Below are 21,611 nucleotides of genomic sequence, written 5' to 3'. Positions count from 1 at the left end.
CTATCTGGATAGCTCCCAAACCCTTTTGGCTAGTCTTCCTGGCTTAATACCAACCAAGACCCAGATGTTCCTCTAAGGGGATCTGGAAGGTGAGGAGATATCCTCTGCCTAGTTGCCCAAACTGGAACCCAGGAATCAGCCTTAACTCACTCCATCCTGTCCCCTTCCTGCTCCTGAAGCCAGAGGAGATAGCAAAACTCAGAACTGACTGTCCTCCCCAGTGGGCCCAGCCTCACCACACAGTCATCTGTGGAATGGCCCCCAATGATCACTGCCATCTCCCAGGCCTGATACCTCCTCATCTTCTCCTGACTGACCAGCAGTACACCCAAGCAGGCCCACCAGGGTCTGCTGGCGATGCCCTGCAGGCTTTGAAAGAGTGCATAGTGGCCACCTCTCCATAACCTCGTCTGTCCATCACACCCCTGTTCCTGGCCCCTGCTCCCTGCATCTTCCAGCACTGACCTATTCTCTGGCCTGCCTCTCCCAATCGCCGCCCTTCATGGACAGGTCCCAGGTTTGGCCACTTTTCTGTCCTCTTGTGATCGTCCAGGCCTGGACATACCATCTCTGTGGATGGAACTGAACATTCCAAGTGAGAAGGAGACCCAGAGAGATGACACAGCTCAGAGACCCTCAGGCACAGCCTCCAGCAAAAGCTGGCGAGCTCCCGGTCCAGTGGTCTCCACCTCTGCTCCCACTGTATCCAAGTCAGCAGGCTGACAGCAGCCAGACTAACTTCATCTCTCCAGTGACTTAACACCAGAGTGAGGCCTCACTTTGCTGCTGCTTCTTGTACTTTGTTCAGAAAGGCTTCTCCAAATCTTTGGGATCCTTGAATGTCTGGGAACTTAGTACTGGGGAAATCTCATAAGAGGTGACATAAGCTTACGGGATGTTTTGGCTCCACCTAACACGGCCACCTACCCACAGCTTCACGGTGCAGTCATAGGAGCCGCTGAGGACCTTAGCGTCATCCACACAGAAGTTACAGGAAGTCACAATGTGCTCGTGCCCTCTCATAATTTTAAATGGGATCTGAAAAAAAAGGATAGACTGAATGAGTTCAGAAGGTTGCAGAATACCAGATCAATATTTTTTTAAATCAATAGCATTCCTATACACTTGCGATGAACAATACAGAAAAAATTAAGAAAAATTGCATTTACAAAAGCATCAAAGTAGGAATAAATTTAATTTAAAAAGTGTGAAAATTATACATTGAAAATTACAAAACATTGTTAAGAGAAATTTTAAGACTTAAATAAATGGAAAAGCATCCTATGTTCATAGATTAGCAGACTTACTATTCTTATGAAAATACCCTCCAAAGTGTTTATATTAATATATTTATTTATTTATTTATCATTTATTCAACATCACCCTTCTAGCAGACTTCTGAAATTGACAAGCTGATCCTACAATTTATAAAGAAACTCAAGGGAAGCAGAAGAGCCAAAACAATCTTGAAAAGGAACAAACATAGGGGACTCACAATTTCCAATTCCAAAACAATGCTCAAAATACACAAAGAGACAGTAATCAAGACTGTCTTGTAGTACTGGCATAAAGATAGACATACGGATGGATATACTAGAGCTGAGAATCCAGAAATAAACACTCATATTTCTGGTCACTTGATTTTCAACAAGGGTGCCAAGATAAATAAAAGGGGAAAGAAAAATCTTTTCAACAAGCTGTGCTGGAACAAGTGAATATCCACATGCAAAAGAGTGAAGTTGGACACTTACCTCATACCATATACAAAAATTAACTCAAAATGGATCAAGACTCAATGTGAGTGCTAACATTACCAAATTCTTAGAAGAAAACATGGGTGTAAATCTTTGTGGATCTTCAGTGATCTCTAAGATATGACAATGAAAGCATAGGTAGCAGCAATGACAACAATGATAAACTGGACATTATCAAAACTAAAACTTCTGTGCCTCAAATGACACCATCAAGAAAACAGAAAACAATAAACAAAAAGAAAAAAACTTTTAAAGGAAAGTAAAAAACAACTCACACAATGGAAGAAAATATTGGCAAGTCATATATCAGATTAAGGATTTGTATATGGAATACATAAAGCACTCTTAAAACTCAACAAGAAGGAGACAAACAATAGAAATTAAAAATAGGCAAAATATTTGAATAGGCATTTCTCCAAAATAGGTATGTAAATTATCTACAAACACATGGAACTATGCTCAACATCATAAGCCATTAGGGAAACGTAAATCAAAACCATATTGAGCTAAGAGAATAAATCCTAAGAGTTCTCATCACAAGGAAAATATTTTTAATCTATTTCTTTAATGTTGTATCTATATGAGATGATGGATGTTCACTAAACTTTTTATGGTAATCATTTCATGATGTATGTAAGTCAAAACATTATGCTGTATACCTTAAGCTTATGCAGTGCTGTATATCAATTATACCTCAATAAAACTGGGTTAGGTACATTCAATTACAGTACTTAAATATAAAAAACAGAACAAACCAAACAAACGTATTGAGGACTTTCCTGGTGGTTCAGTGACAAAGAATTCACCTGCCAATGCAGGAGATGCAAGTTCAATTTCCAGCCTGGGAAGATTCCACGTGCTCAGGGGCAACTAAACTGGCACACCACAACTGCTCAGCCTGCCCTGCAGAGCCTGCGAGCTGCAACTACTAAGCATATGTGCTGCAACTACTGAAGCCCGCGGGCCCTAGACCCCATGCTCTGCACTAAGAGAAGCCACCACAGTGAAAAGCCTGCATACAACTAGAAAGTAGCCCATGCACAGCAATGAAGACCCAGCACAGCCAAAAATAAACAAATAAAAATTACAGGGCTGCTATATGGATCAATCTACTAAAAGCAACCCATTATATGCATCTGCCACACACATCTAAAAAATAAATTAAAAAGAAACATAGTGAGATACCACTTCATACCTAGAACAATGTCTATAATCAAAAAAATCAGATAACAACAAGAATTGATAAGAATGTGGAAAAATTAGAACTCTCATATATGGCTAGCGTGATGTAAAATCGTGAAGCCACCTTGGGAAATAGTTCAGCCATTCCTCAAAAATTTAAACACATGTGTTAACTTATGATGCAGTAACTTTACTCCTAGACTTGTACCTAAGAAAAATGAAACCATATGTCCAAACTTTAACATGGGCCTTCACAGCTGTATAATTCATAATACCGAAACTTGGAAACACCACACACCCATGGTCAACTAATCTTCAACAAAGAAGGCAAGAATATACGATGGGGAAAAAACATTCTCTTCAGCAAGTTGGGAAAGTTGTACAGTTGCATGTAACTCAATGAAATTAGACCACTGCTTCACACCATACACAAAAACAAACTCAAAATAGCTTGAAGACTTCCATATAAGACATGACACCATAAAACTCCTAGAAGAAAATGGGCAAAACATTCTCTGACATAAATAGTATCAATGTTTTTCTTAGATCAATCTCCCAAGTAAAAAGAAAAAGCAAAAATAAACAAGTAGGACCAAATCAAGCTTATAAACTTTTGCACAGCCAAGAAAACCATTAAAAAAGGAAAAAATAAACTATGGAATAGGATAAAATATTTTAAAATGATGCAACTGACAAGGACTTAATTTCCAAAGTATACAAACAATTGTATACAAGTTGTATACAATTCATACAACTCAAAACAAGCAAACAAAAAAAATGGGCAGAAGATCTAAATAGGTATTTTTCCAAAGAGGACATTTGGGTGGCCAATAGGCACATGAAAAGATGCTCAACATCACTAATTATTCAGTTCAGTTCAGTTCACTCACTCAGTCGTGTCCAGCTCTTTGCAACCCCATGGACTGCAGCACGCCAGGCCTCCCAGTCCATCACCAACTCCCAGAGTTTACTCAAACTCATATCCATTGAGTCGGTGATGCCATCCAACCATCTCATCCTCTGTCATCCCCTTCTCCTCCTGCCTTCAATCTTTCTCAGCATCGGGGTCTTTTCAAATGAGTCAATTCTTAGCATCAGGTGGCCAAAGTATTGGAGTTTCAGCTTTAGCATCAGTCCTTCCAATGAATATTCAGGGCTGATTTCCTTTAGGATGGACTAATTATTAGAGAAATGCAAACCAAAAATAGACCGAGGTATCACCTCATATCAGTCAGAATGGTCATCCTCAAAAAGTCTACAAATAATAAATGCTGGAGAGGATGTGGAGAAAAGGGAACGCTCCTTCACTGTTGGTAAGAATGTAAGTTGGTACAGCCACTATGGAAAATGGTATGGTGGTTTTAACAACTAAAAATAGAGTTACCATATGACCCAGCAATCCCATTCCTGAGCACATATTAAAAAAAGAGGAATACTCTGTCTTGAAATGATACATGCACCCCAATGTTCATAGCAGCATTATTTACAATAACTAAGGCATGAAAGCAACTTACATGTTCAGCAACAGATGAATGGAAAAAGAAGATATGGTACAAATATACAGTGGGATATTACTCAGCCATAAAAATGAATGATTTAATGCCATTTGCAGCATCATGCATGAACCTAGATATTATCAGACTGAGTGAAGTAAGTCAGAGAAGGACAAATATATGATATCACTTATATGTGAAATATTGAAAAAATGATACAAATGAACCTATTTATGAAACAGAAACAGACTCACAGACATAGAAAACAAACTTACGGTTATCAAAGACGAAAGGGAGGATAGGGAAAAATTAGGAGTTTGGGATTAGCAGATACATACTATTATATACAAAATAAACATCAAGGACCTATTACAATAGCACAGGGAACTATATTCAATATCTTATAATAAACTATGGTGAAAAATAATCTGAAAAAGAATATATACATACAGAATACATATATTCTGAATATATGTATTTTGAATCACTTTGCTCTACATCAGAAACTAACACAACATTGTAAATCAACTACACTTCTATTTTTTAACAATTGAAAAGAAAAATTGGAAACAATTCAGATGTCCATCCACTGATGAGTGAATAAATAAAATGAGGTATATCCATACAACAGAATATTACTATACAATAAAAAGGAAATGAAGGACTTCTTTCTTCTGATCTGGCATGTGAAAAGCTTGGAAGGTCCCCACTCCATCCTCACAACAAGGAAAGAACCGAACTGAAAAAATCTCTTAGATCCATAAAGGAAGTGAGGTCACAAGCCAAATGGCTGTCCCCCAAATTGGAAAGACAGGGAGGCAAATACAAAGAATTCCAAGTTACCAGAGCAGAAATCCAGGAGCAGCAACCTCCATGGGAACCACTGCCAGGATAGGGAGACCTGAACTATAATTGACCAATTGCTGGAGGCTCAGGTGTGGATAACTCTGAGAGTTAAAGCTCCAAAGGGGAATTCAGTTATGGATCTACAAAAAAAAATCCACAATTTTGTGAGTGTTACCTCCAGAAGCAGTCCTAATCCTCACAGTGAAAACAGGAGAAAAATCCCCTTGTGCTTCCAGCAGGGAAAAGGAACCATTTTGAATATGCCACAGCATCCTGCTCTTCTTAAGCTCTGCCCTCAGGAGACACTAACCAGAGTCTAACCTGCTCAGATTTTATCAGAAACAAACTGACCAGGGGAAAGAGAAGTACCCAACCCTAGCAAGCTCTAGCCACCCTATACCATGTAAAAGTGAAGGGTGGGGGTTTCAGACTAAAAAGCACATGTGAAGTTAACAATCCAGAGGCAACAGGTTCACTAAAAGACAGAAACCTGATCATAGGGCTATAGAATGCTTCTCTGTACCCTACACCTAACAATCACATTACTAAAGGCTGGTTGATAGCAGTTCATTTTACCTACTAAATCATGTCTGGCTATCAAGAGAAAATGACAAGAAACACCAAGAGGCAGAAAACACAGCTTCAAGAGAGAGCACAAATATAACATCAGTACCAGGCTCAGATGTGGCAGGGCTGTTGGAATTATCAGACCAGGAATTTAAAACAACTCTGATGATATGCTAAGGGCTTAATGAGCAAAGTAGACAGTTATGCAAGGACACATGGGTAATGTTAGCAGAGAGATGAAAATTCTAAGAAAGAACCAAAAAGAAATGCTACAGATCAAAAACACCATAATAGAAATGATGAATATCTTTGATAGGCTTATTATTAGACTACACTTGGCTGAGGAAAGAATCTCTGAGCTTGAGAATATCTCAGTAAAAACCTTCAAAACTGAAAAGCAAACAGGAAAAAGAGCAGAAAAGGAAAAACCAGAACAGACCATCCAAGAACTGTGGAACAACTACAGGAGGTATAACATATACATAGCAAGAATTCCAGAAGAAGAGAGAAAGGAACAGGGAAATATCTGAAAAAAATAATTATTTAGAATTTCCCCCAAATTAATTTCAAACACTAAAGCATAGATCCAGGAAGCTCAGAGAACACAAAACCGGATAAACACAAAAAAATTAAAACCTATTCCTACAATATAAAGCTACAGAATATCAAAGATAAAAAACCCCAAAAGAGGAATTTCTCTGATGGTCCAGTGCCTAAGACTCCATGCTCCCCAGGGAGCCCAAGTGATCCCTGGTCAGGGAACTAGATCCCAAGTGTCACAGCTAAGAGTTTGCATGCTTCAACTCTGAGAGAAGGGAATGTCTACCCACTCCAATATTTTTGCCTGGAGAATTCCAGGGATAGTGAGGCCTGGCAGGCTAAAGGCCACGGGATTGCAAAGAGTCAGACATGACTGAACGACTAACACTTTCTCTTTTTCATGCTTCAACTAAAGATTCCACATGCCACAATGAAGATTAAAGATCCCATGTGCCACAACTGAGACCCAGCAAAATAAATAAAGATAAATATATTTTTTTAAAGCCTGAAAGAAGTCAGAGGAAAAAGACACTTTACCTACTGAGGAGCAAAGATAAGCCTGACATCCAGGTTCTCCTCAGAAGCCATGCAAGTAACAAGAGACGGAAATATTTTAAGTAGTGAGAGAAAAAACGTACCAACCTAGAAATTTGTGTCCTGCAAAATTACCCTTCAAAAGTGAAGGCAAAATAAAGACTTTCCAGACAAACAAAAATTGAGGAAACTTGTTCCCAGTAGATCTACCTTGCAAGAAAGGTTAAACGTTCTTTTAAGACAAGGAAAATTATATAGGTCAGAAACTCAGATCTATATAAAGAAAGGAAGAGTGTGTGTGTGTGTGTGTGTGTGTGTGCGTGTCTGTGTGTGTGCAAGCGCGTGCTCATCTTTGTATGATTGCCTCTATGTTTTTCCCAGCAAAAAGTTCACATATATCCTGGCTTCTCCCTTACCTCTTTGGAGCAGTCCTCCAGAGTTTTCTGAGAGATCATCTCCCATGCTATAGTCCTTAGCAAGCTCCAGGAATAAAACTGAACTGGTAACTCTTACATCGTGCATTTTTTTTTTTCTAAGTTGACAGTGCTGAGTTGTGGGGACCTGGGAGGAGGGATTTGAGGCTCAGCTGCCAGGTAGTGCCCGCACAAATGCAGGAACTATGGATGGGGAGGACCAGGTTGGGGTGAGGCAAATTCAGCCCAAGGTTCGGGGATGAGGCGAGGCGGGCATGTAGGGGAGGGGAGCGGTTTCGGGGCTGTGGAAAACACGCTGGTGTGCGGATGTGAGGAATGAGGGCCTTTCCCCTCTAGGTACCTGGGAGAAGTGGGACAGGAACTGGGCCTCCTGGAGACTAGCTAAGAGGCTCCAGGTCGGGGCTGGGCCACCAGGGGGCACAGCCAAGCTGAGCCAGGCTGTGGGCAGAGGCCTGGCCGGCAGGCGCGGGGCGGGTCAGGGCGCGGGGCCTGGAGCCCAGGGAGCCCCAGCCGTGGCCGAGTGCGGTCCGGGGGGGACCCGTTCTGTGCTTTTCTCGATGCTCCGCAGCCAAAGCCTGCAAGCCAAAGCCCGCACGTTAAGGCGGTGACCCCCACCCCCAGCTCCCTTCTCTGCAGCTGCCTCCGCCTCTAGACAAAACTCTCCTTTTTCTCATAACAAAAACAGAACTTTGGTATTGGGAGAGAAACATCTACCCGCTTCTGGACCTTTCTGGGCAGAGTTCTTCTGGGGTTTATTACGGAGAGGGATGGAGGAGGAAATGGCAACCCACTCCAGTATTCTTGCCTGGAGAATCCCACGGACAGAGGAGCCTGGCCAGCTACAGTCCATAGGGTCTCAAAGAGTTGAGGTTTAGGCCAGCTTTTTAACTCTCCTCTTTCACCTTCATCAGAAGGCTGTGTGTAGCATCCCACAAATATGTTCTACAAGTTTGCCTGCCTGCCTCTCTGGCAGGGACTTGTCACTGTTCTGAGGGCACTGGGAATCCAAGAGCAAAGACCTCAGCCCAGGGTGTGTGATGGGCTCCCACTCTAAGGAATCAGGGTGGGAGACGGGCGAGGCCACCGCACAGGCGGTACCTGATGTCAGGTCACTGCCAGGCCAGCTGATCAGGGCTCTAGATGGAGCGCAGGGAGAGACCACCCCCACCGCGCCCCCATCCACCAGGAGAAGCAAGGAGGACATGGCAGTTGGACTGTCTTGAAGGTCAGCAAATCAGAGTGAAGAGGAGAACAGAGAAATGAGCTCGAGCCAAAATGGCTTGGAAGATTATGGTCAGATCTTCCAACTTCGTCTTAAATGAGCCAAGGAGAGGTTTAGAGTCAATTATTTTTAAAGTGTGTGACACATCTGTGTGTGAGTGTGCATTACTTAAAGGCCAGAATGAAACATTAGCACTGAGAATGTTCTTTAGCAAAGCATCTCAGGAGAGTTGGATGAAATCGTCCAAAACATTCTTGTATCCTGCACCTTCATTTCAAAAGATGATTTGTAATATTTTCACTGAGCTACACAACCACATTAACCTTGCTGTATAAACACCTCCAAAGTGTACTGTTTCCAGTCACTGCTCCCTTCTATTTTTCCTGAACTGCTTTCTCTTGCTCCAGTTCTTAATTAGGACTTTTTTGTTGCTGCAAGAGTACTCCCTTGAGTAACTATGTCTTCAAAAAGATGCATCCTTTCAGAGTTTTTGCAACTCTAAAAAAAAAAAAAAAAAAAAGTCTCTTTGTTGGCTTTATCAAAGACAGCAGTTTGGCCAGGCAGAGAATATTAATGCTTAGGTCACAAAGTTTCCTCCCAGAGCTTTATGTAACTTCTCAACTTCTGTTAACTTAATGGATCATAAAATCCTGCAGTCAAAAAAAATTTAAGCCATCTGAATATGCAGGCACCCAAGACTAGTTAAATCCACCAGGGGGCAACCAGTCAATGGAATACTCTCCAAAAAAAGAACAAGGGGATACAGGTATATGTATGACTGAGTCCTTCAGTGTTCTCCTGATTGTATCACAACACTGTTAATCAGCTGTCAGTTCAGTTCAGTCACTCAGTCGTTCCGACTCTTTGTGACCCCATGGACTGCAGCACCCCAGACCTCCCTGTCCATCACCAACTCCCGGAGTTTACTCAAATTCATGTCCATCAAGTCGGTGATGCCATCCAACCATCTCATCCTCTGTCATCCCCTTCTCATCCTGCCCTCATTCTTTCCCAGCATCAGGGTCTTTTCAAATGAGTCAGTTCTTCGTATCAGGTGGCCAAAGTATTGGGGTTTCATCTTCATCATCAGTCCTTCCAATGAATATTCAGGGCTGATTTCCTTTAGGATGGACTGGTTGGATCTCCTTGCAGTCGAAGGGACTCTCAAGAATCTTCTCCAACACCACAGTTCAAAAGCATCAATTCTTCGGCGCTCAGTTTTCTTTATAGTCCAACTCTCTAATCAGCTATACCCCAATACAAAATAAAATGTTTAAAAAAAAAAGAACAAGAAAGCTGTTTATTAATACGGAAAGAAAAAATTTTAAACCAGTTGCAGAAGAGGTCTAAGGTATCCTTCCATTTATGTTAAAACAAAAAAGGGAAGGATCAGAAAACACTTGTGGGCATGTGCATAAAATACCTCTTTAAGGATACAGAAGGAACTAGAAACATTTGTTGTCTCTGTAGAGGGAAAGGGGGTAGTTGGGGAGGCAGGGGTGCTACAGAGACTGCTAATTGAAAAAAAAATCAAAACACTTTTCATATCTATTGAATTTGATCTTGGGGATATTCTATGGACAACAGAAGTAAAACACAACTCCTATGACCTCTAATTTTACTTAAAAATCAGAATAACTCAAATAAGTTAAACAAAGCACTGATATACCCTGTGCTTTCTCTTCAAGCAGACTTCCCCATGGAGGTCCCAATGCACCCTTGCAGGGGGTGCTGACTAAGGCAGTCAGCCATTCAACAGGTCCAATTGTGGACTTGGCTCCAAGATCCTCTGACAGTTGCAGAAACCTCCATCTCAATTTGATCCCAGGCTTTTCTATCTGGGGACAGCATTGCTCCTGTTCATGCAGTTCAGGCATTGGCCCCCTGTAGATTATATGTCCCTCCAATCTTGAATTGAACTTGACCATCTCTTTTCACATGAGCACTCCATTCTTTCTTCACCCCAGAGACATTTCCTTATTTCCTTCTCTATTTCCCCCACCTGATCCCCACCCCACCCCCAACACCTCTGATATATGTAGGGTTGACCAGAAAGTTCCTTTAGCTTTTTCTGTAACTTTTTATGGAAAAACCCAAACAAACTTTCTGGCCAACCCAATGTATTGACTTTTCTGCATCTTCCCTGCATTCCTCCTTACTTTTCTCTCATATTTATTGTTCCTTTATACTTTTTCTCAGAGAATCCCATGTGCTTGTTTTCTAATTTTCTGTTTCAGTTCTCTGATCTGATTTTTAAAACCTTCATGGAGGATTTTGGCTTTGAAAATCCTCTTTTTCACCCCCAAGAATTCTCTGTTCTGTTCACAGATTATTTCCTCTTCCCAGCCAACAGCCTTCTTTTCTAGCAATGCATTGTCTCTCAACTATCACTTAGAATACACGGTCGTGTTGTTGGGTTTTTATTCCTGTATTTTATTGTTATTTTCTGTTGCTTCTAGTGGTGCTTCATGGTGACAGGGCTCCTTCAATCCTCCAAGGGCATGCACTTGGGAGCGTCACATGGGGACATTTGAGGGGCTCAGGCAGAGTCCCACAGGGTCTGGGTCGAGTCAGGTCCTCTTCCCAGGATGTTTTCCTGAGCTCTCCCGCCTCTCCTCCCGCTGCCGCACTGCAGGCGCCTGGTCCTCTAGGTCCCCTTCCTGCTCTTGCGCTCTCACCCACGATTGGGGAACAAGCCACAGCCCCTCCCCTTGGGGGCGGTCCTTACCTTGGAGAGGGGCTCCTGGTCACCCCATGACACCTTCTGGGCCATCCAGGGCATCCAAAGAGTATCGGGCGGTGGCGATTCATCGCCTACGGCTAGGGGGTTAAGCGTGGGCAGCAGTCGGCCGCGCCGCGCCTGCAAGAGCGATAGCCTGAAGCGGCCACAGGCCCTGACCACGTCTACCCAGGGCAGCTTGCTGGGCCGGCGATCCATAACGTCGCGGATGTGGAGCAAGGAGAGCGGCAAGTTGCTTTTCTGGGGCATCTCCTTCCCATCCTTGGTGGGTTTTTTTGAGGAGCCGGGAGTACCCGGGGACTGGGAGGCCATCTCGGAGCCCGGCCTGGCCACGAACGGTGGCGCCACGTGCCCCTGCCCCCACCCTGGGGCCCACGCGCCCTCCCTGAGCCCGGCGATCTCACTGCCTCCTCTCGCCCCGCAGCATGCTTACTCCCAGGAAAATGGGCTTCGAGTTTCTGGGCGCAAGAGGAATGAGGCCAAATGTATGAAACCGCTTGTAGGGGCCCCTGGCCAACCCACTTCACGTTAACACAACAGAGAAATGACCCGTAAGTTACAGAATGTACCCTGGATTAATTAAGACGCAGCTGGTAGGGGTGGGTACACACACTATATACGGGCATGAAGGAAGTATCTGTCATAATGCTAGTGAAAAACCAAAGAACAAAATGTCACCACTCGTCCTGGAGCAGAGTCAGTGCTAGAAAATGACTGTGTGAAATTAGAACAAAAGAGCGAGGGTTGTCATCTCTGGGGTGTAGAAGTGCCTTTCTTCTTTCATTTTTTACAATTGTTCTGATCATTTTATGATGTTACTTTGATAGTGGGGAAAAAAACTCTTCACTCTACTTTTTCATTTTTTAAAAAATGTTTACTTGGCTAGTTTTGGCTGCATCAGGGTTGCCCCACAGTGGTGGGATCTTAGTTCCCTGACCAGGGATCGAACCCATGTCCCCTGCATTGGAAGGCCCATTCTCAACCACTGCACCAGGAGGGGAAGTACCCCCTTCTCTGTTCTCTCTTAAGTTTGTTTGGTTTTGTTTTTAACATGGACCATTATTTTAAAGTCTTTATTGAATTTGTTACAATACTGCTTTTTCTTTATAATGTTTTCTGGTCATGAGGCATGTGGGATTTTGGCTCCCTGCCCAGGAATCGAACCCATACCCCCTTACATTAGAAGGCTAAGTCTTAACCACTGGATGGCCAGGGAAGCCCCCTGCATGCTCCTTTTCCCAAAGTCTCATCAGGGCAGATGAGATGGCCTCAGAGCAGGGACCCAGGGCTGCAGTGAAAACACCTACAGCCTGTGTGATCCCGGATGTGGGCACACACTCTTCCACTCTTGGTCCCAGTGCCTTCCTCAGATACTTCGGTGGCTTCTTCCTGAAGAGGCTGAGGCCGCCTGCCCGGATCCTGGGGCTGTGCTGCCCACTGGTCTCCTGGCTCCCAGCACCACCCATGGGAGGAAAGGGACCACACCCCCAGGAAAACAACAAGAATGGGAAAGCGACCACCCCGCTCCCATACAATTCCTTAAGTAACTCAGACTGTCCTTATCTGAACCTAGCTTTCTTTACCCCAAAACCAGAGAAAAGCCTTCACTTTCCATTTCGTTTTTAAAAGTTTCAGGGAATGAAAAATCAAGAAGAAAATAGAAAAATGCCATTTTAATTAAACTGTACAGTCTGAATTTCTTCCTCTGACACTAACAGAAGTTAAAAATAGAAATCAATTTCAGCAAACTTCCAAGGCAGGCTTTGAAATGTCAAGGTTTAAAAAAAAAATTATTTCACAGCATGAATTTACATATAAATACAATCTGTACAATGTATTAACTGAGTGATCAATGAACTTCCATCCTGGAGGAGAGCTGGTATTGGGACAGGCAAGGGCAGAATTCAATTACTGCCTCCTTAGTGGAAGACGCTTCAGCCTGGAAGAGGAAATAAAAGAGAGAGAGTTAGATACAAACAGAAGAACTAGCTGGTTCAGTGGGGGAGGAATATGAAAATGCCAGGCCTTTCCCTAAATCAAAGTGGCACAAAATACAGAGAGTGACCCACACTATGAAAGAAAGCAGCATTTAATCTGCACTCTTTAAGACTCTGTTCCCCCCAAAACACACAGAGAGACCCACTCCACCTCTTATGTTAAGTAAGACCCATTTATAAAAGCAAGTTCTAATCCTGGTTTCACTTACCTATCTCATGTATGACCCTTGGGAAGGAAGTAAAAAAACAAAAAACCATGCCTGCTCTGGGGCCAGAAGCTCCTGAGCTGCCAGTCTTAAACTCAGCTTTAAGCGCACAAGAATGTTCATGGCGGCTCTAACTCAGCAAGCAGAGTTGGGTCACCCTGACTCTAGATCCTTGCTCTACAGCCCCAGACTGGAACGCCAAAGGCCCCCAACAACAGGAAAGAAAGATACTCTACGGTGTATCCTATTAAGGAATACTCCACGGCAATGAGGACGAACCAGTTGTTACTAGGACAATACGGAGGAATCTCACAGGCCAGATGCAAGAGCTCCTAGTACACAGGTCCCTTAAATAAATCTCAAACACAAGCAAGAGTAGTCAGTGACAATAGAAGCCAGAATGGCTGCCTTTGGGGTTAGGGGTGGGGATCGTAAGTGAGCGGGGGTTTCTGGAGTGCTGGTTTAGTCCTTGATCTAGGTGAATTCAGCTAGTGAGAATGCATGAATGATGAGCTTATGATGTGAGTGCACTAAAGAGGGTACTCCACTGTAAGATTCCAGGTCTGTGAAATTCCAGAATGGGCAAAGCTAACTTAGAGGGACAAGACACAGATCAGTGTCTCCTGGGGAGAGGATGGGGTTGGGCGGGGGGCGGGAGGGGGCAGACTGCAATGCCATCTAGAACTAGGCCATACCATCACTGAAGAAAAGCACAGGGGCCCTTGACAGGAGTGAGACCTCAGCCAGGTGCTGGGGATGCAAGTAAGACCCATGTGGTTGTGACCCTCAAAATGCCTCTTGCAGGAGGGACTTCCCTGGTGGTCCAGTGGTTAAGAACCGGCCTTTGCAATGCAGGGGATGTGGGTTCGATCCCTGGGTCCAGGAACTAAGATCCCACATGCTGCAGAGCAACAAAGCCCCTGTGCCACAACCGGAGAGTCCATGTGCTTCAACAAAAGATCCCGCATGCTGCAACTAAGACCCAACGCAGCCAAACAAACAAAAAAGTAAATGGGAAAAAAAAAGTACCCCTTGCAGGAGACAGATGCAGACAGGTAATATACAGAGTGGAGTGAGGCACAAAAGATGGACAGGCCCCCTGTCTCTCTGTGGACAGTCTAGGAGGCTTAGGGTTGAGGGGGATGTGGAAACTATACCTTTAACAACCATGAGAGTAAGATTTAAATACACTTCACACCTCTGCCCCTGCCTTCCCCCCCTCCCAGGTCCTGCCTCAGCAATAAGTGCTCTCAGGAGTGTAAGAACCCCTCCAGTCCTCTTCTCTGCAAAGATGTACATAGAGGTGTACACGGGGAAATCCAAAGGAGTGAGGATGATAGTACCAACTGTATACACTATTCTGTAGCTTTTGGCCTCTTACTGTTAGGTTTCAGATGCCAATCAGCAAGCAGCCCATGTTTTCTGACCACTATGCTCGGCACGTTCCACCACACCCTCCGGACAGGCACCGAGGGGCTGAAATGCTCATGTCTTTGTGTGTTTGAACCATGAGAATGCCCTGTCTACTGGGAAGACATAAGTGAAAAAGAACATGGGGCTGGCACTTGTCTTTCCAGATAGCAAAATAACTATAAGGCCATAGTAATTAAAATGGAGTGGACGGGCTTCCCTGGTGGTCCAGTGGTTAAGATCTGCCTTGGGTCCAGGAAGTACCCACATGCCTCGGAGCAACTAAGCCCGTACACCACAACTACTGAGCTTATGCTCTAGAACCTGGGAACCCGATTGCTGAGCCCATGCTCCCTAGAACCCATGCTCCACAACAAGAGAAGCCTGTTTTGTCCCTCTTCATCCTGGGCCCTACCCAGTCCTGTGGTGGACAGCAGGGTCGTCGAGCTGCCCTGGGCTATGGGCTGGGAGGGAAGAGGAGCCAGAATGTGCAAGCAGGGCCAAAACCACCTCCAGAACCATCTTTCAAGCCATTCCCCTCCTCTGAGGGTCACACGCTACAGTGGAACAGACAGGGATCCTGAGTAATTTTCTCAATTCCATTTATGCTTCATTGGCTGAGCCCCTGGGGTTCAGGGGTTCTTTTAAATTACAGCTCATTTACTCACTCTCATTAATATTTACAACTGGCTGTCTATCTGGAGAAAGTTAAGTTGGATGCCTATACTATTCTGTTCACAAAAAGGGAAAACAAAACAACTCAAATAAACTAAATGAAAACAAAACTGAAAAAGTATGAGGAAAGTCTACCTACATATACAAAATCTTATATTAGGGAAGGCCTTAAAAAAACAAAATGTAAAACACACCACCAACAACAACAAAAAGAACTAGTAAAATTGAGTGTACCAAAAATTAAAGCTTCTGTTCAACAAAAGTCATATAACAGGTAACACTCTAGAACAAAAAGGATGACTATTCAGAATTATGTTTTAGTTTCTAAAAAAGTTTTTTAAATGTTAAAAAAAAAAAAGGCTTAGGGGGATACTTCTCTGGTGGTCCAGTGGTTAAGACTCTCTGCTTCCACTGCAAGGGTCACGGGTTTGCTAATACCAGACCACCTAACCTGCCTCCTGAGAAATCTGTATGCAGGTCAAGAAGCAACAGTTAGAACTGGACATGGAACAACAGACTGGTTCCAAATTGGGAAAGGAGTACATCGAGGCTGTATATTGTCACCCTGCTTATTTAACTTATATGCAGAATACATCATGAGAAATGCTGGACTGGATGAAGCACAAGTGGTAATCAAGATTGCCAAGAAAAATATCAATAACCTCAGATATGCAGATGACACCACCCTTATGGCAGAAAGTTAAGAAGAACTAAAGAGCCTCTTGATAAAAGTGAAAAGGCTGGCTTAAAACTCAACATTCAAAAAACTAAGATCATGGCATCTGGTCCCATCACTTCATGGCAAATAGATGTGGAAACAGTGGAAACAATGACAGACTTTATTTTTTGGGGCTCCAAAATCATTGCAGATGGTGACTGCAGCCATGAAATTAAAAGACGCTTGCTCCTTGGAAGAAAAGTTATGACCAACCTAGACAGCATATTAAAAAGCAGAGACATTATTTTGCCAACAAAGGCCCATCTAGTCAAAGTGCTGGTTTTTCCAGTAGTCGTGTATGGATTTGAGAGTTGGACTATAAAGAAAGCTGAGCACCGAAGAATTGATGCTTTTGAACTGTGGTGTTGGAGAAGACTCTTGAGAGTCTCTTGAACTGCAAGGAGATCCAACCAGTCTATCTTAAAGGAAATCACTCCTCAATATTCATTGGAAAGACTGATGTTGAAGCTGAAACTCCAATACTTTGGCCACCTGATGCGAAGAACTGACTCATCTGAAAAGACCGTGATGCTGGGAAAGATTGAAGGTGGGAGGAGAAGGGAATGACAGAGGATGAGATGGTTGGATGGCATCACCGACTCAATGGACATGAGTTTGAGTAAGCTCTGGGAGTTGGTAACAGACAGTGAGGCCTGGTGTGCTGCAGTCCATGGGGTCACAAAGAGTCGGACACGACTAAGCAACTGAACTGAGCTGAACTGAACTGAACAGGGAACTAAGATACTACCTGCATGCCTTGCAGTGTGGGGCAAAAAAATTTTTTTGTAATTTTTTAATAATAATTCCTAAACATCAGTAATTCCTAAACATCAGTAAAACAGTACCTAAAAACCAGAAAAACAATCTAACAGAGGACAGAACATTGTGAAATGTTCAGGAGCACGTTATTGACAAAGGAGCCCACAGCAGACGCTGAGACCCAAAGCAAAGGATACTTGGCCTCGTTATTGATCCAGGAAACGCGATGAAGATGACCTGCCATTCTTCACCCATCAGGCTGGCAAACATCTCCACGCTGTCTGTAGCTGATGTAACAGCAAGGTACTTTCACGATTCAAATGGATAGAGCCACTTTTGACAATAGTTTGGTGGTATTTATTCCTTCCAAGTGTTCATTCCTATAGATTTATGTTAAAAATGTGAAACAAAATGTGTGTGTCCCTGTGTGTGTGTGTGTGTAGTTGTGTAAAAAAGTCTCAAAGTCACAAAGCAACTGACCACAGAGGGGACTGCGGGGAGAAGAGAGCCTTGGGGGACTGGTCACAGCTTTACCTATACGATTTGAATTTCCACAGCAATAATATATTTACGTATTACTTATGCAATTAAAAGTTAACTTTTTAAAAAGCTGAGTCCATACACAAATCTATCCCCCTGACATCTGCCTCTAAGCAAACACGGCAGGGCTCCAATCAGCCTCTGCGATGCCTACCGTCTCAGCAGCTCCTGGGGTGACAGGTCCGTGGGCCCCTCTTCACTCTGGCTGTCGCTGCTGTCTGTACCCTCAGAACTACTGCTTTTCTCTGATCTTTTACTCTTTTGCTTGCCTTTGTGCTTGTGCTTCCGGTGCTTCTTTTTCTGAAAAGAGTAAATAAATAAATTTAAGGAGAACAAATGGGTGTTTCCGTCCCTTACTCAGCACAATTACAGGCTAATGAGGCATTTGGTTGCTGCAGTCATTCAAAAAAAAACCAAAGGGCTTTCCCTGGTGGTCCAGTGGTTAAGCACGAAGGAAAAACTGGCAGAAGGTTAAAGAACAACACATAGGCCGTTGAGAAACAAGAGAGTCTGGTTTTCAAACCTGTCAGCACCCATTCCTTTCCTTTCACTCCAGGAGAACTTCTCTTATCTTCCATGCTCGAGAATCCTGTTTTCTGGGAGCTAAAGGGGAGCTGTTTCTAATCAGTTCTCCTACTGCCCAGACCACTGTGGGAGCCCAGCACTAATGTTAACTGAATTAAACATCTGCACCATAATGCAAAAGAAGATACCGATGTCGAGGTAAGGGCTGTCAACGGTGATCTTCAAGTGTCCGTCACTTCAAATGACAAGCTACAGATCCAAGTGTCTATTTGTAGTGATGACAAAGTAGTTGAGAAGTATTCAAACTAATACCTTCTTTTTATATTGAACAATAATCAATATTAAATGTTTTTATTATTTAATTAAACAATTACTTCATTAAAGTTAGTAATTAACTGTTTTATTACTTAATACTCAACCATTACTCTAAGATATTTATTTATGTATTTTTGGCTGCATAACCTGTGGGACTTTAGGTCCCCGAGGAGGGACAGAACTCAGGTCCTTGCAGTGGAAATGCTGAGTCCTAACCACTGGACCATGAAGGAATTCCCAAGCCTGTGATATTAAATGTCCTTATTTCCTACTTTTTAATGTTCATGAATTTAAAAAAAAAATTTAAGTACAACTGGATAAATTAAAATATTCTGTCTGAAAGAAAAACAAAGTGTTTTTGAAAATCAAGGGGTTACACTGAACTGATATTCAGTCAAGTCAGTGAGAGACCTGTTGTGGCCCTATCCCTCTTTGACTGGTTTCCTGGGTCACTCCTGGAGGCTGGGGCATCTGACGCCACACACCCAGAAGTCACTCACCTTCTCTTTCTTCCGTCTATGCTCTTTCTTGGTCCTGTGTTTTTCTTTGTTCTTTTTATGTTTCTCTTTGAGAGGTGCCTCAGGTTTTTGACGTGCATCTGAAACACAGATGTAATAAAGACATGAACTAGAGGCACCAAGGGGAAAAAAAGGCTAAATTACTGAATTCAGTAATGACGCAGATAGAATGTTTACCATTAAGGCAGAGCTCCAGCCCTACCTCGATGGTAAACAAGCAGATTAGCGCGTCACACTGTAGCTCCATATTTAGAAACTGCCAGAAACCTCAACCTAAGACCTGTTTGATCCAACTGCTGTTTGGCCACACAGCCTTATCTGCCAGATGAAGATAAAGTCAGACCAGAATGCCTACAAGCTTTCTGTAATTTAACATCCTTGGGTAAACTCAAAGACGGATCAGAATCTGCATCTGGCTATGTCACCAGCTCTGTGATCTTTGACACGTTGTTAAAGCTCCCCAAGTCTGTTTTCCCATCTGAAAAAAGGGGAAAACAAGAATCTCTATCCCCTTAGGGACATAGAGAGGATCAGAAGGGACCATAAATATGAACCCCAAAGCCATAACTGCCAGCCCCTCTGAAAGCCTCCTCCCTTTCCAAAAGCACATTTCATATGAGTTTGACTTATAACTGGAAACGCTAAAAAATTAGCATCAAAAGAACATCATGTACGTGATCATTAAAAATGACTAAACAAGTTGCATGAGCCCAAATTCTCTATCTCCAAATTCTGATCGAAACGTTTTCATGAACTTCCAGTCATCAAACCAGCAGAAAACTACCTAGAGTAGAAACACTGTAAGCCCTTAAATCAACTTTCATCTACCTAAAAAAAAAGCTCCAAGATATTTCATGAATACAGTTTATTTTTCAAACCACGTTAACAGATATCTGCAACTTTCTAGTATTATAGTTTGGTCAGATATTTCCAAATTTGACCTCCCCAAACTATTGTTTTTAATGCTAGTTTTTAGAAAATAACCCATAGACCAAATTAGGTTATTAACTATTACAAGGATATCAAGGGCCATTCTGGGAAACAGTCATAAGTAACTTAGCTTTCAGGTACAGACACACGTATTTTAAACTAAAGATCTGAACAATTATAGAGATGAGAAATACATTCATCACAATTTTTCAAAAGCTCACACTTTTTACTCCTCTCTGCTTTCTATCACTTCTTTGAAGGCTGGGTTAATTAACCAAACCGATATGTGTAAGTGGACACTACAGAAAACTATACAGTAGGTAATAGAATTTTATGTCATTTATACATCTGGGCCCTGTTATCAGACGTGTGTTAACCCAGCTTTCAAAGAGATGATAAACCAGTATATACATTTTATGTGAGAAGTCAATTTAAGCTGGCAACAAATAGAAGTTGTCAACAGACACTGGGGGAGGAGGATGAGCTATATTTACTGCTGAAAGGATTAGTTTTATTTATTTATTTTTTTGCTATATTAGCCAAAGGATTAAAAAAAAGCCTCAATAGCCTTCTCTCTACAATTCCTGTTCCATCTTCGTGTCCTAGATTTTTAATTTAGGACATTTTAAAAAAAATGTCTATAAGTGATAAATTTTGAGATACTAAGGACCCTTCTGTTAAAAAGGTTTTTTTTTAAAAAAACTGCAGGTGTCTGAGACTGAAGAGCAGCTACTATCATTTAGGTACAAGGTGGAAGCACTGATTCTCTAAGTGTGACTGAGAACAGAAGGCGGACCCATGCTGGATTATGTTGGTGGGTGGAACGACGTGATTAGAGTTATCCTATCTTAGGAGGAGACTGGTGTCCATGCAAATGGATGACGCAAAGCACTCTCGACTCACTGGGGCAGAAGACTGGGGGCAGCCGTGGGCCGAACTCCTCTCTTTCATCTATCTGCATCTTCTGAATCGGGAAGAACGGAGCAGGCTCCTGGGGTGCTGGCTCGCTAGCTGAAAAACATCACAGTATTAATTAATATACATGCCAAACATTAATGTACTTGAGTCTAAAACTGTCCGTTTTCACTAGATAACATGTGCTTTTCTTCAGTACCCCACTTAACCAGCTCACGCCAAATGCTGAGGATACAGAGTGAACACGCAGGCCCAACCTCTGACCTCACGGACGTCTGAGCTGGGATGTCGGTCACACAAGGACACCTGCAACCAGGGCCCCAGTGGCCGTACCACTGGGGTGGCAAGGGTGCGTGTTGTACACACTCACATCACCTGAGACCTAAAAGGTTGAAATACATCCTTGAGGGAGGGCCATCTCAGGAGAATAAAGCCTTAGAAATAAATAAGATGTCAGACCACGTCCCAGCTCAGAAGGCTGCACATCACTCAAATTGTCAAAGAGCAGAAAAACTGAGTATGAACAAATTATCATATTCACATTAATAATCTCATTTTTAAAGAAGAAATGATTTGGTTTTCAGAGACAAGAGAGAAAAAGATGGGGCAAGTTTGGAAAAATATGTTATCAAAGTGTTGGTGGTTATCTCTGTGAAAGGGGGATTCCAAGAGACTTAAGCTTTCTACATTTCTAAATTTTTAAATTTTCAAGTAACATATAATTGTGTAACTAAAAAAATAAGTTGCCTTTTTTCACAGAAGAAATAAAGAAATAGGCTGACATTTGCAGC

General features: G+C 42.7%; 2 protein-coding genes across 3 annotated transcripts in view; both read right to left on the bottom strand.

The window, feature by feature from the left end:
- WDR88 (WD repeat domain 88) overlaps positions 1–11,624 on the bottom strand; it is a 45,113-nt gene extending 33,489 nt beyond the window's left edge. The window contains exons 1-2 of the mRNA XM_065919348.1: positions 11,301–11,624; positions 928–1,038 (exon numbers count right to left, since the gene is read on the bottom strand). Coding sequence (XP_065775420.1) covers positions 928–1,038; positions 11,301–11,624 — 435 coding nt within the window. The remainder of the gene's footprint in view (positions 1–927; positions 1,039–11,300) is intronic.
- An 838-nt stretch (positions 11,625–12,462) lies between these two features.
- GPATCH1 (G-patch domain containing 1) overlaps positions 12,463–21,611 on the bottom strand; it is a 57,005-nt gene continuing 47,856 nt past the window's right edge. Inside the window, exons 17-20 of one of the 2 annotated variants that reach the window (XM_065920561.1) lie at positions 20,809–20,916; positions 18,958–19,055; positions 17,772–17,917; positions 12,463–13,251 (exon numbers count right to left, since the gene is read on the bottom strand). In XM_065920561.1, the coding sequence (XP_065776633.1) occupies positions 13,221–13,251; positions 17,772–17,917; positions 18,958–19,055; positions 20,809–20,916 (383 nt within the window). In that variant the 3' untranslated portion in view covers positions 12,463–13,220. The remainder of the gene's footprint in view (positions 13,252–17,771; positions 17,918–18,957; positions 19,056–20,808; positions 20,917–21,611) is intronic. The other variant, XM_065920562.1, reaches the window with a different exon arrangement.

This window comes from Muntiacus reevesi, chromosome 2 (assembly GCF_963930625.1).
Source record: "Muntiacus reevesi chromosome 2, mMunRee1.1, whole genome shotgun sequence".
Taxonomy (NCBI): domain Eukaryota; kingdom Metazoa; phylum Chordata; class Mammalia; order Artiodactyla; family Cervidae; genus Muntiacus; species Muntiacus reevesi.
This window is presented reverse-complemented; position numbering and strand designations above follow the sequence as displayed.